The sequence below is a fragment of the Oryzias melastigma genome, linkage group LG23 (genome assembly GCF_002922805.2).
Source record: "Oryzias melastigma strain HK-1 linkage group LG23, ASM292280v2, whole genome shotgun sequence".
Lineage (NCBI taxonomy): Eukaryota > Metazoa > Chordata > Actinopteri > Beloniformes > Adrianichthyidae > Oryzias > Oryzias melastigma.
The window spans coordinates 13738319-13759908 of NC_050534.1; the positions used below are offsets into that span (position 1 = coordinate 13738319).

The following is a 21590-nucleotide window of genomic DNA, read 5'->3' on the forward strand; positions in this document are numbered from 1 at the left end:
TATATATATATATATATAATATAATGTGTATATAGATGTATGTAACTTGCGTGTGTGTGTGTATATATACATCCACATATGCTTTATGTATAAATATATAAATGAATATATACATAAAATGCATATATCTAATGTATATATATATCATATTTAATGTGCATATAGATGTATGTAACTTGTGTGTTTGTATATGTATATATATATATATATATATATATATATATATATATATATATATATATATATATATATATATATGTATATATACATAAAATACATATATCAAAAAAATCTTTATATATATATAGAAATATATATTATATATATATAACGTATATATACATATATATATATATATATATATGTATATGTGTGCCCTGCGACAGACTGGCGACCTTTCCAGGGTAAACCCCGCCTTCGCCCATCAGCAGCCGGGTTAGGCTCTGGCACCCCGCGACCCCGCAAGCGAAGAAGCGGACAAGAAGATGAATGAATGAATATATATATGTATGTAACTTGCGTTTGTGTATATATATATATATGTATAAATATATGTCATCTACAGTATATAATGTGTATATATACTGTATATATATGTATGTATTCTGGCGGCATATATTATATGAAACCATAAAAAAAAATCACAATTTGGCCCAAAATTAAAAACATAAATTCAAGCTAAGCTGCTATGGTAATAGTTGCTCAATAAGATTCAAGAATATCGCTTTTTTAAAAAGTATATGGAAACATTTTTACATGAACACACTTATTTATGATGACAGAAGATTTTTTTGCATCCAAGGACGCCATTTATCAAATACTATTAAAGTAATACCCATGATGTAGCTTATTTTATCCCTCCCTTGTGTTCTCAGTGTTGGGGGCGATATTGGCTGCTTGGTTTAATGCCAGCGCATTCTTAGGACCATAGGTTATATTTGAATGTGCACTCACCACCCACCTCACATAAAAAGCTGCCCATTGTCTGGATGAGCCACTCTTTTACTTGTTGCATCCCTGCTGACACCATCTGACAGGTAAAAATATCTATAAATCTTCCAGTCGTCGTGCAGTCTTTCATCTTTGTTTTCTGAGTATCTTATCAATAGTTTTTGTCTTTAATGTTTTTGTGTTCTCCACAAAGTTTTATACAAACTTAAATATAGAGTTGCATCTTTGTCATTATGTGTTCGCATTTTAGTAGATCTAATATAAGACTTTTGTTCTTTTTACAATTATGATAAAAAATATGTTTTAAAATTATGTTGAATTAACTTAAGTGTTGTCTTGATAACAGATGTAAAGGATAAGAACTTTTTAAATGACCCATTTTCATCCAAATGTCACTAACTCTCTATTCTCGTCTCCTGGGTGTTTGGTTTCATGATTACAGGTGAACTGAGGTAAGAACGTTTATTTTACTCTCTTAACCCAGCTCCACTTTATTTGCAACTAGTATGATCTATTTAATTTGTTTTCTATTCCAGTAGCCCAACAGAACCAGAGCCATGAATCCCAAAGGGGATAAGGTGAGCCAGCTATGTTCCACTGTGTTAATCCTCCATGCATGGGGAGGGGACACGTTGTCCTTACAGACATGGCAAAGATGTGCCGGTGGCTATCTGTCACAACTGTTATCAACAACCCTGAGAGCTTTCCGCCTGACTTAATCCTAATAATAAAGCATTATCTTTCCAAGTGTAGCCGCACTGAAGGGTTTGACACAAGTCTTTCCATGATACCTCACTTAAAAAAGAAACGTTTATAATGAAACGTTTAAGTGAGTCTTTAGTAATTCTACAGTGCTTCTAAAGCTTCACATGAGACTAATTTTATTTGTGAAAATACACTGATACTTTATCTTTTCCCCACAGCCGAAGTCGAAGATTTCGGCTTCCCGGAAGCTTTCCCTCAAAGTAAGTTTCATAAAACACTATTTAGCAAGTATAAACCCTTTGTTTTGAAAATTAATTTTTCCCCTTGAATCCCTTGATGGCTTAATCTTTTTCCCCGAAAAAATCACGTCTGTTTTTGCTTTTGAGTCGATAGAACATTAGACTGTGGCCACATATCCTATAATATAACCATGCATGCAGGTTTTTCAGCAAATTCGGGAGGTGGCAGTCGCATTTTTACATGCCATGGGATGGCTGCTGAGGTTTTATGAAAAAGTAAAGCATTTACGGCGACAAGACGATTTTTTGGACATCGGTCAGTGGCTGGCTGCACATTTCGAGGGTGTGCGGTAGCGTGACAGGCGGCTGGCAGGAAGGCAGTAGCACAATTATTGACTGATCGGAGGGTCTCCAAGGTTCCCAAAATCGTCTGATGATCGGGCGATTTCAGACTGCCATCCTCCAGCCACCCCACTGCCCCTGTGCTGCCACCCTACTGCCATCATCCAATTATTAGAAATTGTATAGTAGCGGCACAGGCACTCGACGAGGGCTGTTGACATGGTAAGATAACCAGACGTCAATCTGGTGATCCCAGCTTCCATGGGTCCAAATGGTGAGACGCCATTGATGCTACACAAAACTCATCATGGCGTTGATAACTCCTTAGTGACTCTGAGACTATTGAGGAATTGAGGTTGATGCTGACAAGAATTCGAAGAAGACAGAACATTGAGCTCTTGTTTGAGGCATGTTGTCCAAAATTTTGTAAATTGACAAGTTACCTAAGATCCATCGTCTTCATTTATGACCAAAAATCTTCACAAAAATTGGGCGGTGGCATGAAATCTTGAAGATTCTACCAATGGAAATTGTATACGTGTTACCGGAGCATTAAGGTAGTTATGGAGCAGAAGTGATTTGATGTATATTTAGATTAGTAGGCATCAACGGATGAACCATCCCCATCTTTTTCCTGACAATCTCTTTAAGGGACGAGTTATAGAGTGATTGATCCCTGTTGCTTCCACTCAGATGCTCCTCCTCACCAGAGCCTGTGAGGATTTGGAGAAGGAGAAGCAAGACCGGGAAGAAGAGAAAGTCCGCTATCTCGGGGAGAAGCTGCCGCCATTGCAGCTGTCGGGACTCTCTATGGATGATTTGCAAGTAAGAGCTAAAAAGTTAGAGCTTTTGTGCAACAATAAATAATACATATTTGTATAAAATATTTTCTTTTTTTAGAAACTGTGCAAGCAGTTGCATGAAAAAATTGACGTTGTGGATGAAGAACGGTATGATTGTGAACATAAAGTGGTCAAACACAACAAAGATGTAAGTTTGTCATCAATTACCAACAATTTGAGCTTTGAAATAGAAGTTATTTCATGAAAAAATATTAAAACAGCTTTCGAAAATGATGAAAAATTCAAGTAATTTTTTTTCGCAAATGTTGCCCTCCAATGCAGATTCATGAGCTAAAATTGAAAGTGCAGGATCTTGGAGGTAAATTCAAAAAGCCTGCCCTGAGGAAGGTCAGGGTTTCAGCAGACGAGATGATGAGAGCTCTTCTGGGTTCTAAACATAAGGGCTCAATGGATCTCCGAGCAAACCTCAAGTCTGTCAAGAAGGAGGACGTCAAACAAGACAAGGTAAGATCTCAGCCCACACTTTCCTGGCTGCATGAACTCTGGCTAGCATAAGGAGACATGTATGTTATAGGTTGCTAAATTTAGATTTTCCATCATTCCCAGGTGCTTACCAGTGAAGTGGGTGACTGGCGTAAAAATGTGGAGGCGATGTCAGGCATGGAGGGTCGTAAGAAGATGTTTGACACTGGCGGTGGAGCTCAGTGAGGAGAAAAGTGGCCAAACTGACAGAAATTTGAAGCTAAAACTGGCTTTTCTTTACAGTTCTTTCAAGTGCAAACCTGAGCACTTGAATAAAAAAAGGCAACCTAGAACTTTTTGAATGTCAATATTTTATTTTGTTAAACCTAAAAACAAGAAAAGATAGCATAATAAACAGATTTGTATCTTGATTTTTTCACTTGACTCTTTCCAATTGCATTTTTTTGTGCTAATTTTCTTTAAATCGAGGATGTCAAAGGTCAGTGGCGAGGGGAAAAAAAATAAAAAGATGAAGGGAGGAGGGAGAGTTTGATTTGACTTATTAGTTTACTTCAAGCATTAATTGTAGTCCAGTTTAGTCTATTATTTTTAAAGGGTAGCGCACAAATACACTGAGCTTTAAAAGCAGAGATGCTAGCACCAGGTTGTAGCTTAATTGTTAATTTCCATCTGTAGTCCTTTTCAAAACAAGACATTATGACAAAATATTATAAACATATTACCAAATTAAATTTTTTTAAAAAGGAATGTTATATAAAATACAGTAGATAATACAACAAAAGTTAAAATTATACAAATATATCAAACTCACTGTAGAAATAAAGAAATGCATTTACATTTTTTTAATGCAAACTTTAAATATGAAAAAGTATGACAGATTTAAAACAAATTCTAACAATTCTTGATAGAAAACCTTATTAAACCGAAAAGTGAATTGTTGCATCTCTGCTGCATACTAGCATATTTACGTCGAAAGTTAAGCTAAATTTAAGGAGGACTTAGCATTTATTGTTGTAAATCAGGCTTAGCATGATTTAAAGATTTCAAAGTACATTTCTAAGGAGCTGAAGAAATTGTATAAATTGTGAAAAATGTTAAGTTGAGTAAAAAATATGAATATAAAAGTACAAGTAGGAATGTCCTGAACCTCCTGAATGTTTTGATATTGCATAGGTTTTGGAAGAATTTCTCATTTCACGGGGCAAAAAAAAAAATCCCATAAATTTCCTAAAATTTTAAAAATTGAAAAATATATGAATACCAAAAGTACAAGCAGGAATGTCATAAACGGGCTGAACTTTTTAAGAAGTTTCAAAACTGTCCAAAATTTTTGAAGGATTTGAAAAATTTTCCAATTCATTTTCAATGGGGTTCAAAAATCACATAAAATTGTAAAAACCATAAAACATATTAACACCAAAAGTACAAGCAGTAATGTCCTGAACAAGCCAAACGTTTTTACACCAATTTAGCTGAAATTGCCCAAAGTGTGATTAAGTTATTTTGGTAAAAAATTGTTACATTTAAACTTTAAACACAACTATAAGATATAAAAAGAAAATCAAATGTGACAGGACGGTCTTAAATTTAAACTTCACAGTATTATCAGCCCATTAGTTACCTTCTATAAATAAAACCTTTGGCGGGATAGATGGATGAAACAAACCACAGACATTGTTACTGTGTGAGTTGCATGCATTCCTGTGCTTCCTGTGTGCATGGATCACTGGGTGACCGCCTGCTGATGCCCACTCCCAGTCATTTAAAGTATGGCAGTTACACCAACAATAGCTCCTAAGTCTTCAGTAGCGACTACACAGGAGGGGCTATGTATTTATTTGTGCTAGTTTTAGAAAGGGCACGCACCACATGGAGGCTCAAAAAGGTCTTGATGTTATGGATAACATCGTTATTTCAAAATTTGCTAATAAGAACCAACTTTTTTGTAAAATAACTTTATTTTACAGACATTTGTGTTCTTGTGGTTTGATCATTTTTGTAAGTCACTTGAAAGAGCTTAAGAGAGCGGCTCCATGCTGACATGAAGGGAATTTGAAAGCCGTCATGTCTTCATGGAGCTGCTCCGTTCCTAGAATGGAAAGTGTTTAGTGAGAAGAGGATGACATCAAAGGGCCAGAGGGAGAGCGCCACTGAGATGATGAGCTCCAGCTGGTCACATGGAACCCTGATCATGTTGCATTATAAAGTTATGACCACCTGATGGCAGCAGACAGTCTTAAATGATTAGTCATAGTTTATATTCAGCTTTGGCGAGGAGAAATCAGGTAAAGCTAACCCACATCAACATAATAAGAAATGAAATAAAAATGGGTAAAAATGTAAAATTAAAAAAAAGAGAAACAAGGAAAACTAGATAAGAAATAATGCTAGTGTGAATGCTTTTTGCTAAAAGTAGTCACTGAAGAGGCTGAAGCTTTTTGTTGAAAATGGTGATGCAATTTACTTTAATTGCTGAAGGGATTTTCTGAAAATGCAAAAGCTATTTGCAAAATGTTAAATTTGCTGAAAGACAGGAAATTATGTTAAAGAGCTACGAAAGAGCGCTGAAGTTGACCTAATTTTCTGAAAAAATTGTAGTAAAATTGCTTAATTCCAAATATTTAGCAAAAATATTTAGTTGGAGATTAGCCGCAATTAATTTGGAGTTGCGGCTAAACTTCAAATTAGCCCAAAAAACGTTGGTAGATGCCAAATAAGCCAAAAAACTAGCTTGTTGCTTAAATATTAGCTAAACTCCAAAATAGCCCAAAATTCCTCTGTAAACTAAATTAGTCAAAAACGTTAGCTTGTCACCAACATATTAGCTAGACTCTAAATTAGCCTATAATAACCTCAGTAGATAACAAGTTAGCCAAAAACGTTAGCTTGTCACCAACATATTAGCTAGACTCTAAATTAGCCTATAATAACCTCAGTAGATAACAAATTAGCTAAAAACGTCAGCATGTTGCTAAAATAATAGCAAAACTCCAAATTAGCATAAAAAAACCACAGTAGATAACAAATTAGCCAAAAACGTTAGCATGTTGCTAAAGTGTTAGTTAAACTCCAAATTAGCAAAAAAAACCTAAGTAGAAGGAGCCCAGGTATCCCTTGAAAAAGAGATGTAAGTCTCAATGGGATTTCCTCATAAAATAAAGGTTAAATAAATAAATAAAATAAAACATTAGCCAAAAACGTTAGCATGTTGCTAAAATAATAGCAAAACTCGAAATTAGCATAAAAAACCTCAGTAGATAACTAATTAGCCAAAAACGATAGCATGTTGCTAAAGTGTTAGCAAAACTCCAAATTAGCTTAAAAACCTCAGTAGATAACAAATTAGCCAAAAATTTTAGCATGTTGCTAAAGTGTTAGCTAAAGTCCAAATTAGCATAAAAAAACCTAATTAGAAGGAGCCCAGGTATCCCTTGAAAAAGAGATGTAAGTCTCAATGGGATTTCCTCGTAAAATAAAAGTTAAATAAATAAATAAAATAAAACATTAGCCAATAACGTTAGCATATTAGTAAAATATTAGCTAAACTCCAAACTAGCATAAAAACCTCAGTTTTTTTTAGAAACTGTGCAAGCAATTGCATGAAAAAATTGAAGTTGTGGATGAAGAACGGCATGATTGTGAACATAAAGTGATCAAACACAACAAAAATGTAAGTTTGTAATAATTTACCAACAATTTGAGCTTTGAAATAAAAGTTATAGCATAAAAACCTCAGTAGATAACAAAAAGATGCTCAAAAATATACTACAAATAAATGGATGATAATAGGTGCCAAAGAAATATGAAAATGACATTTAGTAGAAAAAAATCATGTAGAATGGTAATCATTAGAGATGTTAAAGAACAAAGCAAAAACATATTAAAAAATGCAAAACAATACCACTAAAATAAATAAACACATGATAAATCAATACAGAGAACAAAAAATTGATTGCTAGCAACAGAAGACAAATTAACACTTTATGTTGGAATCGCTAAGCAAAAGCAGAAAACAGGAAAATTAATTGTTTTTTTTATGTAATTATTGTTAGAACTTGAAAATTATTTCATTAAAAAAACTATTTTGACAATAGGTCTTAGATGGTGTATACGAGGCGTCTGCAACCTTTAACATTTAGAGAGTCATTAATGTCAGTTTATATATTTTTTCACATAACTAAAATATATCTATTTTCTTAAAAATAAAAAAAAACAATTAATAACTTTTAACAAAGAATCATTTCAAAATAAAAGACAATCTGTGTCACATAGGATTATGCCAAAGAGGCAAATACAGCAGTGGTGAGTGTGATGTCTTGAGTGATTTTTGAATAAAAAAACTAGACATGGTTTAATTTACTGCCAAAAAGAGCTAATTAAGTGAACCTTATATATTTTTCTCCTTCAGAATCTGCTGGAATTATATCGATCGGGTTAACGGTTGAAAAGTTACAGTACGTTAAAGATTTTGTGTTTAAGTGTCACGCCTCAGGTGTGAAAGGGTTAAAATCATCAAACTTTGCTTAATAATAGAAAATCCTCCTTAAATTCCAGTGTGCCTTAAGTATGCATTCTGGTTGTGCTTTCACAAAAATCTCTCAAAATATTCATCTTTGGTAAACTAAATAGCTTGATGGATGTGTAAGAGCATTATGGGTAATGTAGTCATGAGCCTAAACTGAATTAGTTGAATAAAGTTTGACTTATTTGACTGTTTTGTTTTGCTAAATGCAGCGTATAGTTCGAAAAATACTCTACTAGAAGATGGAAATGGCAATAAATAATTACTGCTGTGGCTCCAAGCAGTTCATTTCCCTTATTGAATAACCCTAAAGGAGGAGAAAAAATAAAGATTTCATCTTCTAACAAAATATTGCAACAGATCGCATTATTTGCGGCGTGCTTGTGTGCAGGATGATGAGGGGCTGGTGATTGGTGTCATTAATCTTTGACGGGGAGCATGAGCGGTGTGTTTACTGCCAAAGCGACAGGGTTAGCAGCAGGTGGTCTCGTGATTAAACCGACCGCCCAACGACTGGGAGCCTGCGGCGCATGTTTGAACAATGTGTGCATCGTGTACCCTTTATAAATGTCCTTAGGTGAGAGGGCACATTTGACCTATATCGCAGAGTTTGTGAGGTCATCACCTGTGAGGAGTTAACTGAGATGAAAAATATAATTAAATGAATTAAATTATAATTATTAGCAAAATTTAAAACATTTTATGTGGCAGATCGTAAAGTGTGTTTCCTCATGATAATATTAGTCAAAAAAGAAAATAATTTTCTCATCAAATAGAGAAAATACAACAAAACTAGTATGTTGGAAGACTGTTTTGCATTAATAAATTGCAAAAACATTAAACATCAGACCTTCACAGGCCTGTACCGATGCAGAAAAAAATAAAAAAATAAAAAAATTTAGGTTGAAAACCTCAATCCTGTACTGATCTGAAGGATTGCCCCTTCAAAATAAAGGACGACTACAAAACATTTCAGTAAAAATGCTTTTGTTTAACTTCGTAATTTATATACGAAAAAACTAAACCTTCATTTGTAACATTTTTTATAAAAATATTAGTCGAACTTAAGAGAAATTAAATTTGTGGCCAGCAGTCACACCCCACCCCCGCTCTTGCCGCCCAATTCTGACCCTCCCTCATTGGCTGAGTAACTTCTACACGCCCCTCCCCCTTCTACCTCTGCCACCCTGACCAGAGCTGCATGTGATAAAGTCATGAGAAAAAAATATTTTTTTCAAAATGGCGGCTTTTCTGTTGGTTTTATCACCATAGCAACCATTTTATTTTTCGGTCGCCTCAGCGTGCCGAACAGGTCTGTATCATTTTTGGAAGAATCTACAAAAGTAAAATTTTTGTATTTCCTTAGCAACAAAGGTTTTGTTAGCCACTTCCAAATTCCTGATGTATGTTCGTCATATTGTTTTGTTCAGTTTGAGGCAAGGATCCTTGTGCTAACCTTTCACGATATTCTAGTACAAAACATGTGAGCAACAGGGAAGCGCTAACTTGGGAGCTCACCACAAAATCAATAAAGTTTTGGAAAAGCAAAAAAAAAAATAAAATAAAAATAAAAATTTTTCCTAAGTAGCTTTCTGATGATTTGTAAATTTTGAGGTGAGAGACTGAAAACCCTGAATGAAGTTAAAATTTGTTACCAAACCAAGTCAAATCAAATCAAACTAAACCAAATCAAATCCATTCAAATCATATTTTAGTTGTATAGTAATTTTCCAACTAATGTGGCTTAATGTGATATACATACAAATGTTTTCCAATAAAAAAAAAAAATGACGCAAAAAAATGAACAACATATGATTCAATTTCCTCTTGTCAAGGTCAAAGTCAGGGTCAACCTTAAAATGATTAAAATGCCACAAAATGGCTGCCAGGCAGTAGGTCCTGTAGCTATCCCATAATTTTAAAACTTCCTTTGGATTTTTGTATTTTTATTTTTGAGACCCATGAGAGATTATGGCCCCAGTGATGTCATGATTTTTGAGGGTGGGGGTGGTGGTGGGACAGGGTATTTTCACCACGTACCATAATTATATCCTTTTTAGACCATAAAATATCCTTTTAATGTAAAGAAAGAATAAAATCCTCAAAGCATATATATTTTAAATGTATTTATGTCATTATTTTCTTGTTCAAAATGGCTTCTCGGTAACCTCTGGGCACCAGATGGACTCAGCAGAGACTGTGTACATTTGCAGCTCACTGCTATGACGTGACAAATAACCAGCTTGCGGCAGATCCAGCTTTTTTTTTTTTAAGTCTATATTTGGGGTGATGACAGAAAAGAAGCTTTAGAATGGCATTAGAATGGCATAAACGGGTTTAAATAGATTAAAAAAAAAACACTCAGTGTGAAATACTCCATTCAGAAAGTCTTAATTGGATTTTACTGATGAGACATGAGCTACAGATAGGACTAAAAAAAGAATAATATGTGGATTTTACCCACTTCAAAAGCTGAAAAAATGAAGAGGACTTTTGTCTATTTAAATTTCCCCCCAAAAATATGTTAAATTTTAATCATAAATCAGATTTTTTTTAATCATAGCTGGATTTTTATAATACAAATTAATAAAAAGAGGTCAAATATGGAAAATTACTACTTTCCAGAGTTCCATGAGATTCACACACGACCAAAACTGAGACACTTTATTAAAGTTTTTGACTTCAGTCTCAATCTCTGTGATTCAAAATAAACAAATCTGGATGATAAAACCACGATTGGTGTTAATAAATCTATCACCTTGATGAATCCACTATGCTCACCTCAGCTTTTCATGCCTCTAATGACTGAATTTAATCTACTATAGATGTCTGGCTCCCTTTTCAATATTGATCCGCCGTCAGTCGATAAGGAGGAGGAGCGGCCTGATGGTTATTGGATTTTCACTGTAAAGGTAGCCAAGGGTCAAAGAGATGCAGCCGTTAAAGATCCCGATCCACGCTGTAATCAGGTGGAGACGTTTACAAAGTCAAACACCTTCAGTTCAGCTCTGCTGGGGTTTGAGAGCTCTCCGTTCTTCGCACATGGCGTCGAGGAACTGATCATTTCAAAAGAAAGATGTTTGGACTTCCTGTAGGAGTCAGAACGATCCGATTTTGTGTTTCCTCGGGTCTCCATGGGTGATCATCGTCTTTGAGATTGTCAGAATGATGGAGAAGAACGCTCATAAACGTGTTTTCTTTAACCTTCTTCTTGACAGGAGCTGAACTTTGTCCCAAGTTAAGGGAAACAATTAAGCAGAAATAGCTTAAATACAACAATTAACTTAAATTTACCAAAAGCTTTAACTTAAAAATGCTAAATAATTTGTGTTTGTAGGACTAAAAAAAATTAAGGTGATCAAATTCAAAAAGTCTGTAAAAAATTACTTAATACTGACCAGAGTTGGATGACTTAAAAAGATCCGACAATTGTTACCTCCATTTTTTTTAAGTTGGCCCAATGTAGTTTTCTTTAGAGTGTAACATCTACAACTTTTCCAAACTAATATTTTATCTACTATAATAATTATTTGATTAAAGAAATACTCAGAAATGCAATTCTAAGCTTAATTTTCTTTATATACACTGTAAAAAGTGAAACGTTGGATCAACTAAGAAAAAAATGTAATTTGTCTTTTAAAATTATTAGTTTTCATCAAAATTAGAATTTGAGCTGATGATTTACTCTATTCAAAAACATGAATTTGATAAAAACTATTATTTTTAAATGTAACTAATTACACAGATTTTGTAAATTGATCCAGTGCTTCACTTTTTACAGTGTATGTCCTTCACCTTGAGAAAAATGCCACAAGAAAAGGTTAAAGAGTAACCAAACGCTAAATCAACTTTTTTTTTTTTTTTGGACTGTTGACCTCTATAAATTGGGCCTTAAAAGTGTTGGTCATTGATAAACTTCTTAAAAAATTAAAATTTTTAATTCTTAAAAATATAGTTAAAACCATCTATATGCTGCCCCCTACAGGTTGAATTGAGGCATTACATTAGAATTTCGTGATTGATCAAACAATGTCATGTCATGATCTACAGCTCCAGTAATGATAACAGTCCGGCCCTCAAGCCCCGCCCCTCTGACTGGATTTTCAAAATTCAGCTGTGGGCGGAGTCAGCCTCCAACTTCCCTGTTTGGTTACCCTTTAAACTTAACTTTTATATATATATATATAAATATATATATATATATATATATATATATATATATATATATATATTCCTCAAAAAAATGAAACTTTGGATCAATTAATAAAAGTTCTGTAATTAGTTACAGTCAAAATTATTAGTTTTAATCAGATTAAAATTTTGAGTTAATGAGTTACTGAAGTTAAATATTATATTAGATAAAAACTAATATTTTTAAATGCAACCAATTAGAGAGTTTTTGTTAATTGATCCAGTATTTCACTTTTACCGTGTATGTGCAAATGCCACCAGAACCGGTTAAAAAGACCATTTTCATGGGTTCTTTAAACTTTTTTTAACCTGTTTTCCAGTTTTGAGACAATTAAGAATCAATTAAAAAATGAAGATTTTTCTTAAAATTCAACTTTCTTCTTTGTTGAACATTTTGGATTCACACCTTTTAATTCTGAATTCAAATAAACTTAACGAACGCAAAGAGACTTTCTTACTTGCTCGATTAAAAACAATCCAAGGCTCCGCCCATCAAACAATGGAACATGTCAAACTTCATCTACTTTCATCTCACTTTATCGTAGAAATTTACAAATAATGAATCCAGTTATGTGAATTCCACTTCACTCACCTGAAACGTCACGAAATTAAACTAGTAAATTTCTGCTTCCCAAGCCAGTTTTAATTGCTAAATCCCGACCCAGCTCTGGCTCTGAGCTGCATGGTGTTTTTGGCTGCGTGCTCGATCCACGTCTCACTTTATGTGCTTTGAAATCATCCATATGTTTGGAAAGACCCAACTGAACCCTCACCGCCTCACTGCTGTGGTCCTAATATTCCTCCAGGGTGTTCAATATTAAAACATCTCTTCCAAATCCGGAGGAAACAACTCAGACGGAGACATTTTTGGAAAAATATCAATAATTAGGCATGCAACACAGGATTCTGGTTGAAAAAAAAAAAAAAATGTTTCAGTTGCCACAGCCAAACAACAGCCAAGGACTCTTGCTGTGAAATCACTTAAATGCATCAGGAGGGTGCAACTTTGCAAGTCTAAAACTCCTTTCACTTATTTTCTCTGCCAGCATGAACACCGATCCGACTGATTTTTGTTTTCCTCTGACAACGTGGTCTTTTACCTTCTAAAAAAAAAAAAAAGTCAAATATTTAAAGATCCTACATCTGCTCTGCATTAAGTTTAAAAAAATACATTTGTGCTAATTAGGAGAACTCTTCCTCACGAAAGCCTTTATTATAAATATGTTACTGTGTGCCAGAACCAGAACTTGGAGCAATACTGATTGCATTTGCAACGCAAACAGGGAGTTGCTTTTAACTCGTGTAAGTCACAGCATGCAAATGAGATGAAAGTGAACAGAGTCTCCATCTTCCTGATTACACTGTGAAAAGTACTTGAATAAATGCATGAAAACGACACAGAGGACAAAACACAGATGAGGGGAATATCATTCAGACAGATTTTTTTTTTGTTTTTATTAGCAAAATCTGCTACAATAAGAAAATGTTTCAGCTCAAAATTATATTTTTTTTAATATTTAAGATTTATTTTATTACTGTATGTCACTCAATGAGCCATTTTGGTTTTATTTGATGATACAGACCAGACTCCACAGAACTTCTTGATGTAAATGCGAACGGTGGCTCATTTGACAGCATTCGTGAAGGATTGTAAATTAATAAAAGAGCATTTTGATGTTAACTTTCATTATTTTACCAAAGATTCTGCTCTGAAAAACCAATAGATTGATTGTATTGATCACAGCAACGTCAATAAACATTACTGATATTGCTTGACGTTTTTATGTAGGAGTAGTGAAGATTTAGGCTAGCGAGACACATCCATCCATTTTTGTGACCGCTTCTTCCCTTTCGGGGTCGCGGGGGCGCCGGAGCCTATCCCGGCTACTGATGGGCGAAGGCGGGGTACACCCTGGACAGGTCGCCAGTCTGTCGCAGGGCCTCAATCACACACATTCACTCTCACATTCACACCTAGGGGCAATACGGAGTCACCAATCAACCTATGAAGCATGTTTTTGGACGGTGGGAGGAAGCCGGAGTCCCCGGTGAAAACCCACGCATGCACGGGGAGAACATGCAAACTCCACACAGAAAGGTCCCAGCCGGGATTCGAACCGGGGCCTTCTCGCTGTGAGGCAAGAGCGCTAACCACTGCGCCACCGTGCAGCCCTAGCGAGACACAGAGCTATTATAATCAGAGAATCAGGGGCGGAGCTGCTTAGAGCTCCAAAAGCCACACCCTCTCAGAGGAGATTTTGGAAACAGAGGCTTCAAATCAACATGAAAATTGGATTTTTAAGACATTTAGGTTGTGGGATTTTAATCATAATTAAAACACTACTAGGCATGTTTGTTTTAATTGTCATAAGGGGTCTTTGAGGGATTTTAAAACAGTAATGCTCAAAAGCAAAGGATGACGTTAACTACATCTTGAATTTTTAAATCCTTTGTGAAAAAGAATTTAAGGAGTTTAGCTAAAAGTAGTATTTCTGTTTACATTTTAAGGTTTTAATTTATTTATTTCTTAATCTTCATAAAACATTTTGCCTAGAAAAAAACAATATCTTAATTTCAAAAAAAAAAATTAAAAATGTGCTTATTTATTGAAAAATTTCTGTTAAATAATTTAAACATAATGCTTTAACTTTTTAACTGCTTGTTCAACCAAATAGTGGGGAACATTTAGAAAACATGTTTTTTTTTTTTTTTTATATTGATTGTTTGTATTACTCCCCAAGGTACGGAACCCTTAAAGGGACATGAGAAAAAAATTGAAGATTTTTTTATTGTTATTTAATATTTTTCTCCCTAATAATTGAATAAAAAAATATCTATTTACTGACTGATATGCAACAGATAGTAACTCGCACCAGTTATTTAGAAAAACATTTTTTTTCTTTTATATCCCTTTAGGGACATAGAAGAACTGGTGTGCACCAGTTACTAAGCAGAACATTATTTTTTACTAAAACATTTAAATTAAAAAAATCTGGATAACTGTATGTATTTTTAGGCATCTTTTTTTTACTTTCATTTTTTTTATTTCGGTGTCTCTTTAGGGGTTCCGTATTTTTGGGTAGTTAAAGGGTTAAAAATAAGATAATTCCTTTTTTTTAACTTTCATTTTTTTTTCTTTTATATCCCTTTAGGGACATAGAAGAACTGGTGTGCACCAGTTACTAAGCAGAACATTCTTTTTTACTAAAAAATTGAATTTTTTTTTTTACTTTCATTTTTTTATTATTTTAATGTCTCTTTAGGGGTTCCATATCAAGGCAATAAGCGGTAGGAAATATATTTTTGGGGGATATTTTTTTGTTTTTTGGGTAGTTAAAGGGTTAAAAATAAGATAATTCCTTTTTTTTTTTTTTTGGTGGCGTGTTGACATCACTGCTCCACTAGGGCGCCGCCTCCACTCTGCTGATGCTCATCCTCCCCTTGCATCAGCACCATTTCTGGCATCCTCATTAAACGCACCGACAGAGGAGGGGAGACTCCACACATCACGGGAGCGCACAGAGGCGTCAGACCCGCCGCCACACCACAGCGTCTCGGATCCACACCGTCCAGAGGCCCCGTCGACAGGAGCAGCTGAAGAGGAAGCCGACGAACCCGGGCACGCGGCCAGCCAGAGCTACACGAAGTGATGGAGAGCCTGCTGGATAATCCAATGAAAGCCGTTCTGTACCTGAAGGAGCTCACCACCATCGTCCAGAACCAGCAGAGCCTGATCCAGACGCAGCGCCAGCGCATCGACGAACTCGAGCGGAAGGTGGAGGACCTGATCGGGGAGAACCGACAGCTGCGGGACCCCCATCTGTACGTGCAGCAGCCCTCCCACCACCACCACCATCACCACCACCCGACTCACCGCAGCGCCAGTCCCCAGGCGCCGGCCCACCTCCATCAGCTCCCGGGGAGCAGCAACAAAGCTCACATCAGCCAGCAGCAGCAGCAGCAGCAGCAGCAGCAGCAGCATCCTCCTCCTCATCCTCAGCAGCAGATTCCCACTCCAGCGGCGCAGCATCAGCACCACCCGGCTGCCCCCGCGCAGCTGCAGCTCGTTCCCACCGCGCCGCAGTCCCCTAAAGTCAGCAAAGCCGGCCCCGACGCCGCCGAGGAGGACAAGAGGAGCGCCTGCTGCAAGTCTCTGGTCCCTCAGACCCCCACCACGCTGTGCCGCTCCGTGGGTCTGGCCAGGAAAGCCGAGTAAGTCTCCCTGCACTCCCACTGGGGTCTCATTCTCCCAAAACTTCAGCACATTTTGTTCAAATGGGATTTGCTTTTGCATAAAATACAAGGAAAAACTCTATAGTTTTGTGACGTAAATTATAGGAGTGTTCCTGTCTGTGTCCTAAATGTGTTCTGGCTTCACATCTTGACCAGTTTTGACAGTTCCTGCATGATCAGACTCAAACAAGTGTTGAAGAAAACCTAAAGCACAATTCCACAATTAAAGATCTAATTTTAGAGTATTTCCACATCTTCTTCTTTTGTAGATTAACCTAAAACTATGTTTTCTTAGGTTGTTGAAGAAAAGAAAAAGCTTCAACTTTTTTTATTCTTACAAAAGTTGAATATTACTTAAAGAGAAATATTTTAAAGTGGAGGACGAGTTAAAACGACTCATTTAAATCATATCCTCCTATCAAAGAACACAAACTACATTTCCCAGAATCCCTCCTCTTCACATTTGATCTATTTAAATTATGATTATAACGTATTAGCCAAAATAATATATATATTTTTTTAAGTGTTGTTTTCTAGGACATAGTTTCTGTAGAGTGGCAGGAATTTATTAGAGATTCAGCTCGGATTTGTGGGCGAGACTTTTGGGGCAGAGTAAGCCTGCTCTCATTTCCCATCATCCATCTGTTTACACGCTAGCATGGCCGAGGAAAACAAAGACATACACGGATCTGTTTATCTACTAGTGGATGCATCAGAATTTGGCAGAGTAGGGAGTTTGTGGCCTGCTATTGTAGGTTAATACAACAATTAGAAACTTTTTCCAACAGAATTTTTTTGTCTGCTCCTGAATTACAAAAATATGAATGAAGAAATACCCAGAAATGCAATGTTATATATAATTCTCTTTATATTTAAATTCAGTTTCTGTCCTCTACAGAGGACAGAAACTGAATTACTGGTAGTCAGGAGGTTAAAACAACCTGATGCAGCTGGTATATCATTGATTTGAGATTGATTCTCATAGGGCTGCCACGATTAGTCGACTAATCGATGACTAATCAACTTTTAAAATAGTCAACAATTAATTTAATAGTCGATTAGTCGTTACTTTATATTATATGACATCAGAGTGTAATAAAGTTGAAGGTTAAACTGGCATTCTGTGAGCTTTTTGGACTATTTTGACATTATTACAGGTTTTTAGGCTATTTTGGAGTTAAGCTAGTGTTTCAGCTACATGCTAGCTGTTTTGGCTAATTTAGGCTTTTTTAAGTTTTATAGCCTATTTTGAGTTTAGCTGATATTTCAGCTGCATGTTAGCTGTTTTGGCTAATTTAGGATTTTTTTTTTTTATTTTTTAGGCTATTTTGGAGTTAAGCTAATACTTCAGCTACATGCTAGCTATTTTGGCTAATTTAGGATTTTTTATTTTTATTTTTTTTGGGCTATTTTGGAGTTTAGCTAATATTTCAGCTACATGCTAGCTGTTTTGGCTAATTTTGGCTTTTTTCACTTTTATAGGCTACTTTGGAGTTTAGCTAATATTTCAGCTACATGCTAGCTATTTTGGCTAATTTAGGATTTTTTGTATTTTTTAGGCTATTTTGGAGTTTAGCTAATATTTCAGCTGCATGCTAGCTGTTTTGGCTAATTCTGGCTTTTTTCAGTTTTATAGGCTATTTTGGAGTTTAGCTAATATTTCAGCTACATGCTAGCTATTTTGGCTAACTTAGTATTTTTTCATCTTTTAAAGCTATTTTAGAGTTTAGCTAATATTTCAGCTACATCCTAGCTATTTTGGCTAATTTAAGATTTTTTTTGTTTTTTTCAGGCTATTTTGGAGTTTAGCTAATATTTCAGCTACATTCTAGCTATTTTGGCTAATTTAAAAAAATTTTTTTTAGGCTATTTTGGAGTTTAGCTAATATTTCAGCTACATGCTAGCTTTTTTGGCTAAATTAGGAATTTTTTCATCTTTTAATGCTATTTTGGAGTTTAGCTAATATTTCAGCAGCATGCTAGCTATTTTGGCTAATTTAAGATTTTTTGTTTTTTCAGGCTATTTTGGAGTTTAGCTAACATTTCAGCTACATGCTACCTATTTTGGCTAATTTAGGTTATTTTGACATTTAACTAATATTTTAGCTGGCTATCAGCTTCAGCCTTTTCAGCTATCAACTTAAGCATTTTTAGCTATCAATTTCAGTATCTTCAGCTATCAGATCTAGCATCTTTAGTGGCCAAATTCATCTTACAGGATTCACACTAGCAATATTGCAGCTAATGCTATATATCTAGTCTTTAATTAGTTTAAAGCTAATGATGGTTAAGATGTGTGTTTTACATCCAGTTTGCACATGACCTAATTAGTCGAATTTTGGGAAAAAATAATCAGTGATCAGTCGATTATTAAAATAATCATTTGTGGCAGCACTAATTCTCATCCATATCTGAATCACTTGATTGTTGATTTGTAAGCTGTCAGAAATAGCCGCTCCCTTACATTTTATGTTTCTTTATTTTTTTCAAACTGCTAAGTTTTATGTTTTTGGTTAAATATTAGAATGCTTGCTGTGAAAATGACCCCTTCAGACGGGGGTCTGCAGTGTGGTTTTGTTAAATTCAGATCAGGTCACTTGGAGCCTTGACTTAAGCAGAATCTTCATGCCAACAACTAATTCTTTTGGAAAATGGGTGTCATGAATGTTGAGACGTGCAGAATGGTATACTTTTTATATACTCCAGGGCTACCGGACGGTTGGTGGCAGTTGATATGGACGCCCGCCATTGTCCAGTCAGAGCTGCTGCCAGCTGACAATCCAACCTGTGAACGCCCAGCTGTCGCTTGATTACATAATGGTGTCATCCCCTCCTGTCACTGGATTGCCACCACGCAACCTTGAAATGCGCCCAGGCGAACACTGAGAAAGTCTGGTCACCAGTCGACAAACGGTGTATAACGACATGTTGACAGTGTTACCATAACGTACAAAGTTTTATATCTAAAAATATGGTCAAACACTATCATTAATACAATTCACCTCCTACTGAATTTGGTAAAAAACTTGCAGCTCGGTCACCGTTCTGTGGCGTTTTGCTATATGTGACTGTATTCTAAGACACACCTAGAAAACTAAAATTCGGGTATAACGGGGGTTGCAAGTTATAATGTTAAGTGAATTTACAGACGCAAGCTGAGGTCTTGAGGTGCGACTTGGGCATCAGGCGTGGCAGGGTTGATGCACCGCCTCGACCAATCAGGGACTCCGTTTTGGTCACGTGACATTTTCAGTGCCTTGATCAAAGGGTAAAAAGTACATCTAATATGGCCGTTCATCCAGAATTACCATCCATTTTCTTAACCTGCTGGGACCGCGGGGGTGGCTGAGACTGTTGAGGGAAGGCGGGACACGCCCTGGACAGGTCACCAGCCTGTCATAGAGACCATAGAGCTAGCGCGATCACTCTTATGATGTTTTTCTTTTCTTGAGAAAATACTCTAAATGATCTGGTGAACCCAGAGATGCATCTGTAGAACTCTCCAAATCATATAAACTCAAGCTACTCGCTCAACATCATCCATGTTTTCCATGATGTGGCAAGTCCAGAAAACCTTTGGCGGTTTCTCCGTGGTCGGGGCGTCAAGCAGGACATTTGATGCAGGAATCGGGTCCAGTGTGTATTAATACTATAAATCTGCCATTTCTAGTAATACAGTAAATACTATTTGTTTTGGTGTCCTTCGACAGATCCGACTTTCCTCCTTTTCTTGTAGAACTGCCATCATTTCTTAATTGATCTCCTTGCCCGCACTAAACAGACCCTCCGCCCAACGCTACACATCACATTCTCTGCAAAATGTTGTCCCTGCATCGTGTTTTTGGCCATGACCTTCCTATTTTCCTCTCGAGCCTCAGAGGGTTTCCATATAAACCTCCATACAGTGTATTTGATCAGTGGAAAAAAAGGGACCCTTTAACAACAAAAAAAGGAAACGCTCCGCTCTTTCTACTCTCCTCCACAGTTCTTGGTGCTGGATGTTCTTTGCCTCCATCAAGGTCATATGAGCCGCCTCTGCCAGAGCCACAAACCCAACACACGAGGCAGTGAACTGAGCCCATCTGCTCCACTCAGCTGCATTGTTTCTGCTAATCCAGATTGATTTATCATTCCATTAAGTCATAATTCCTAAGGAGTGTGGGTCAGGGATAGTGTACATTTGCATGGGAGTGAAAAGAACAGCTTTGAAACTGATTGTCAAAGGGACAAACACACACGAGCCCGCATTGGCATGAAAGCTAAAACACAGACATCAGAGGGGGGATTTGCTGCTTAGACTTGCCAAACATTCATTCGGAGAGTTGCGCGGAGTGATGAACAACCAGACGTAGAGACGGAGAGTGCTCACAAGAGCACACTTTACTCTATTTTGCTCCTAATGTAAAAGCAGTGATACATGACTCACAGAAGACGTGAGGCAGCTGTAGAATTTCTGCTTAGATCATTGATTCTGCTCTGACAAGATGGTCTATCACTGCAGGACAAAAGTGATTCAGTTCTATTATTGCGAGGCTAACTGGGACACATAGCTAACTCTCTAATAAGGCAAGTGTGTGCTTCTTGCTAATGATATGTGGGCTAAGATAGTGGAGTAGAATATTATTTATAGGGCTGGTATCAACTATAACTTCCAAAATCAGTTCGGTTCTGGTTTATTTAGATTCTTTCAATCCATTTAATTCAATTTTGAGTTTACACATTTAGACAAATATGTTTAGAAATACATTAATAATCTACTATATATAAAATTTTCATATTATTCTGATACAGTTCACATACTTTAAATGTATTAGGGAAATTATAATAAAATTGTTAATGCCATACTTACATGGATTCTCAAACATATAAGTTCATACAATTCTTCTACCTTTCCTGGAGGGCGTTTCAGTTTGGCCACTAGGTGGCAATCACGCTAAAGCATTACATCTTATTTCAGAAGAAGAAAGTGTTTTAGACCAGTGGTCCCCAACCACCGGGCCGCAGACCGGTACCGGGCCGCAGACCCATTGCCGCCGGGCCGCGGAAGAATTTAGGGACTTTTTTTTTTTTGAGTCAGAAATCTTTTATTTTGAAAATCAACCGGATTCTCTCGATTATACT

General features: G+C 36.1%; 2 protein-coding genes across 3 annotated transcripts in view; both read left to right on the forward strand.

The window, feature by feature from the left end:
* The first annotated feature begins 717 nt into the window (after positions 1–717).
* Positions 718–3933, forward strand: LOC112155482 (troponin I, slow skeletal muscle). Its single transcript, XM_024287132.2, has 8 exons — positions 718–1037; positions 1394–1403; positions 1488–1529; positions 1875–1916; positions 2931–3062; positions 3138–3227; positions 3362–3544; positions 3647–3933. The coding sequence occupies exons 3-8, from the start codon at positions 1509–1511 to the stop codon at positions 3746–3748; spliced, it is 570 nt and encodes a 189-aa protein (XP_024142900.1). The 5' UTR covers positions 718–1037; positions 1394–1403; positions 1488–1508; the 3' UTR covers positions 3749–3933.
* An 11356-nt stretch (positions 3934–15289) lies between these two features.
* The window catches only part of iqsec3a (IQ motif and Sec7 domain ArfGEF 3a), a 123834-nt gene continuing 117533 nt past the window's right edge, over positions 15290–21590 (forward strand). For both annotated transcript variants that reach the window (XM_024282370.2, XM_024282378.2), the window contains exon 1: positions 15290–16448. In XM_024282370.2, the coding sequence (XP_024138138.1) occupies positions 15886–16448 (563 nt within the window). In that variant the 5' untranslated portion in view covers positions 15290–15885. The remainder of the gene's footprint in view (positions 16449–21590) is intronic.

Excerpts from the sequence above, each read along its gene's own strand:
- LOC112155482 (XM_024287132.2), top strand. The coding sequence starts at position 1,509 with ATGAATCCCAAAGGGGATAAG. Across the intron at positions 1,917-2,930 it reads CCCGGAAGCTTTCCCTCAAA|ATGCTCCTCCTCACCAGAGC; the intron begins GTAAGTTTCATA and ends GCTTCCACTCAG. Across the intron at positions 3,063-3,137 it reads TCTCTATGGATGATTTGCAA|AAACTGTGCAAGCAGTTGCA; the intron begins GTAAGAGCTAAA and ends TTCTTTTTTTAG.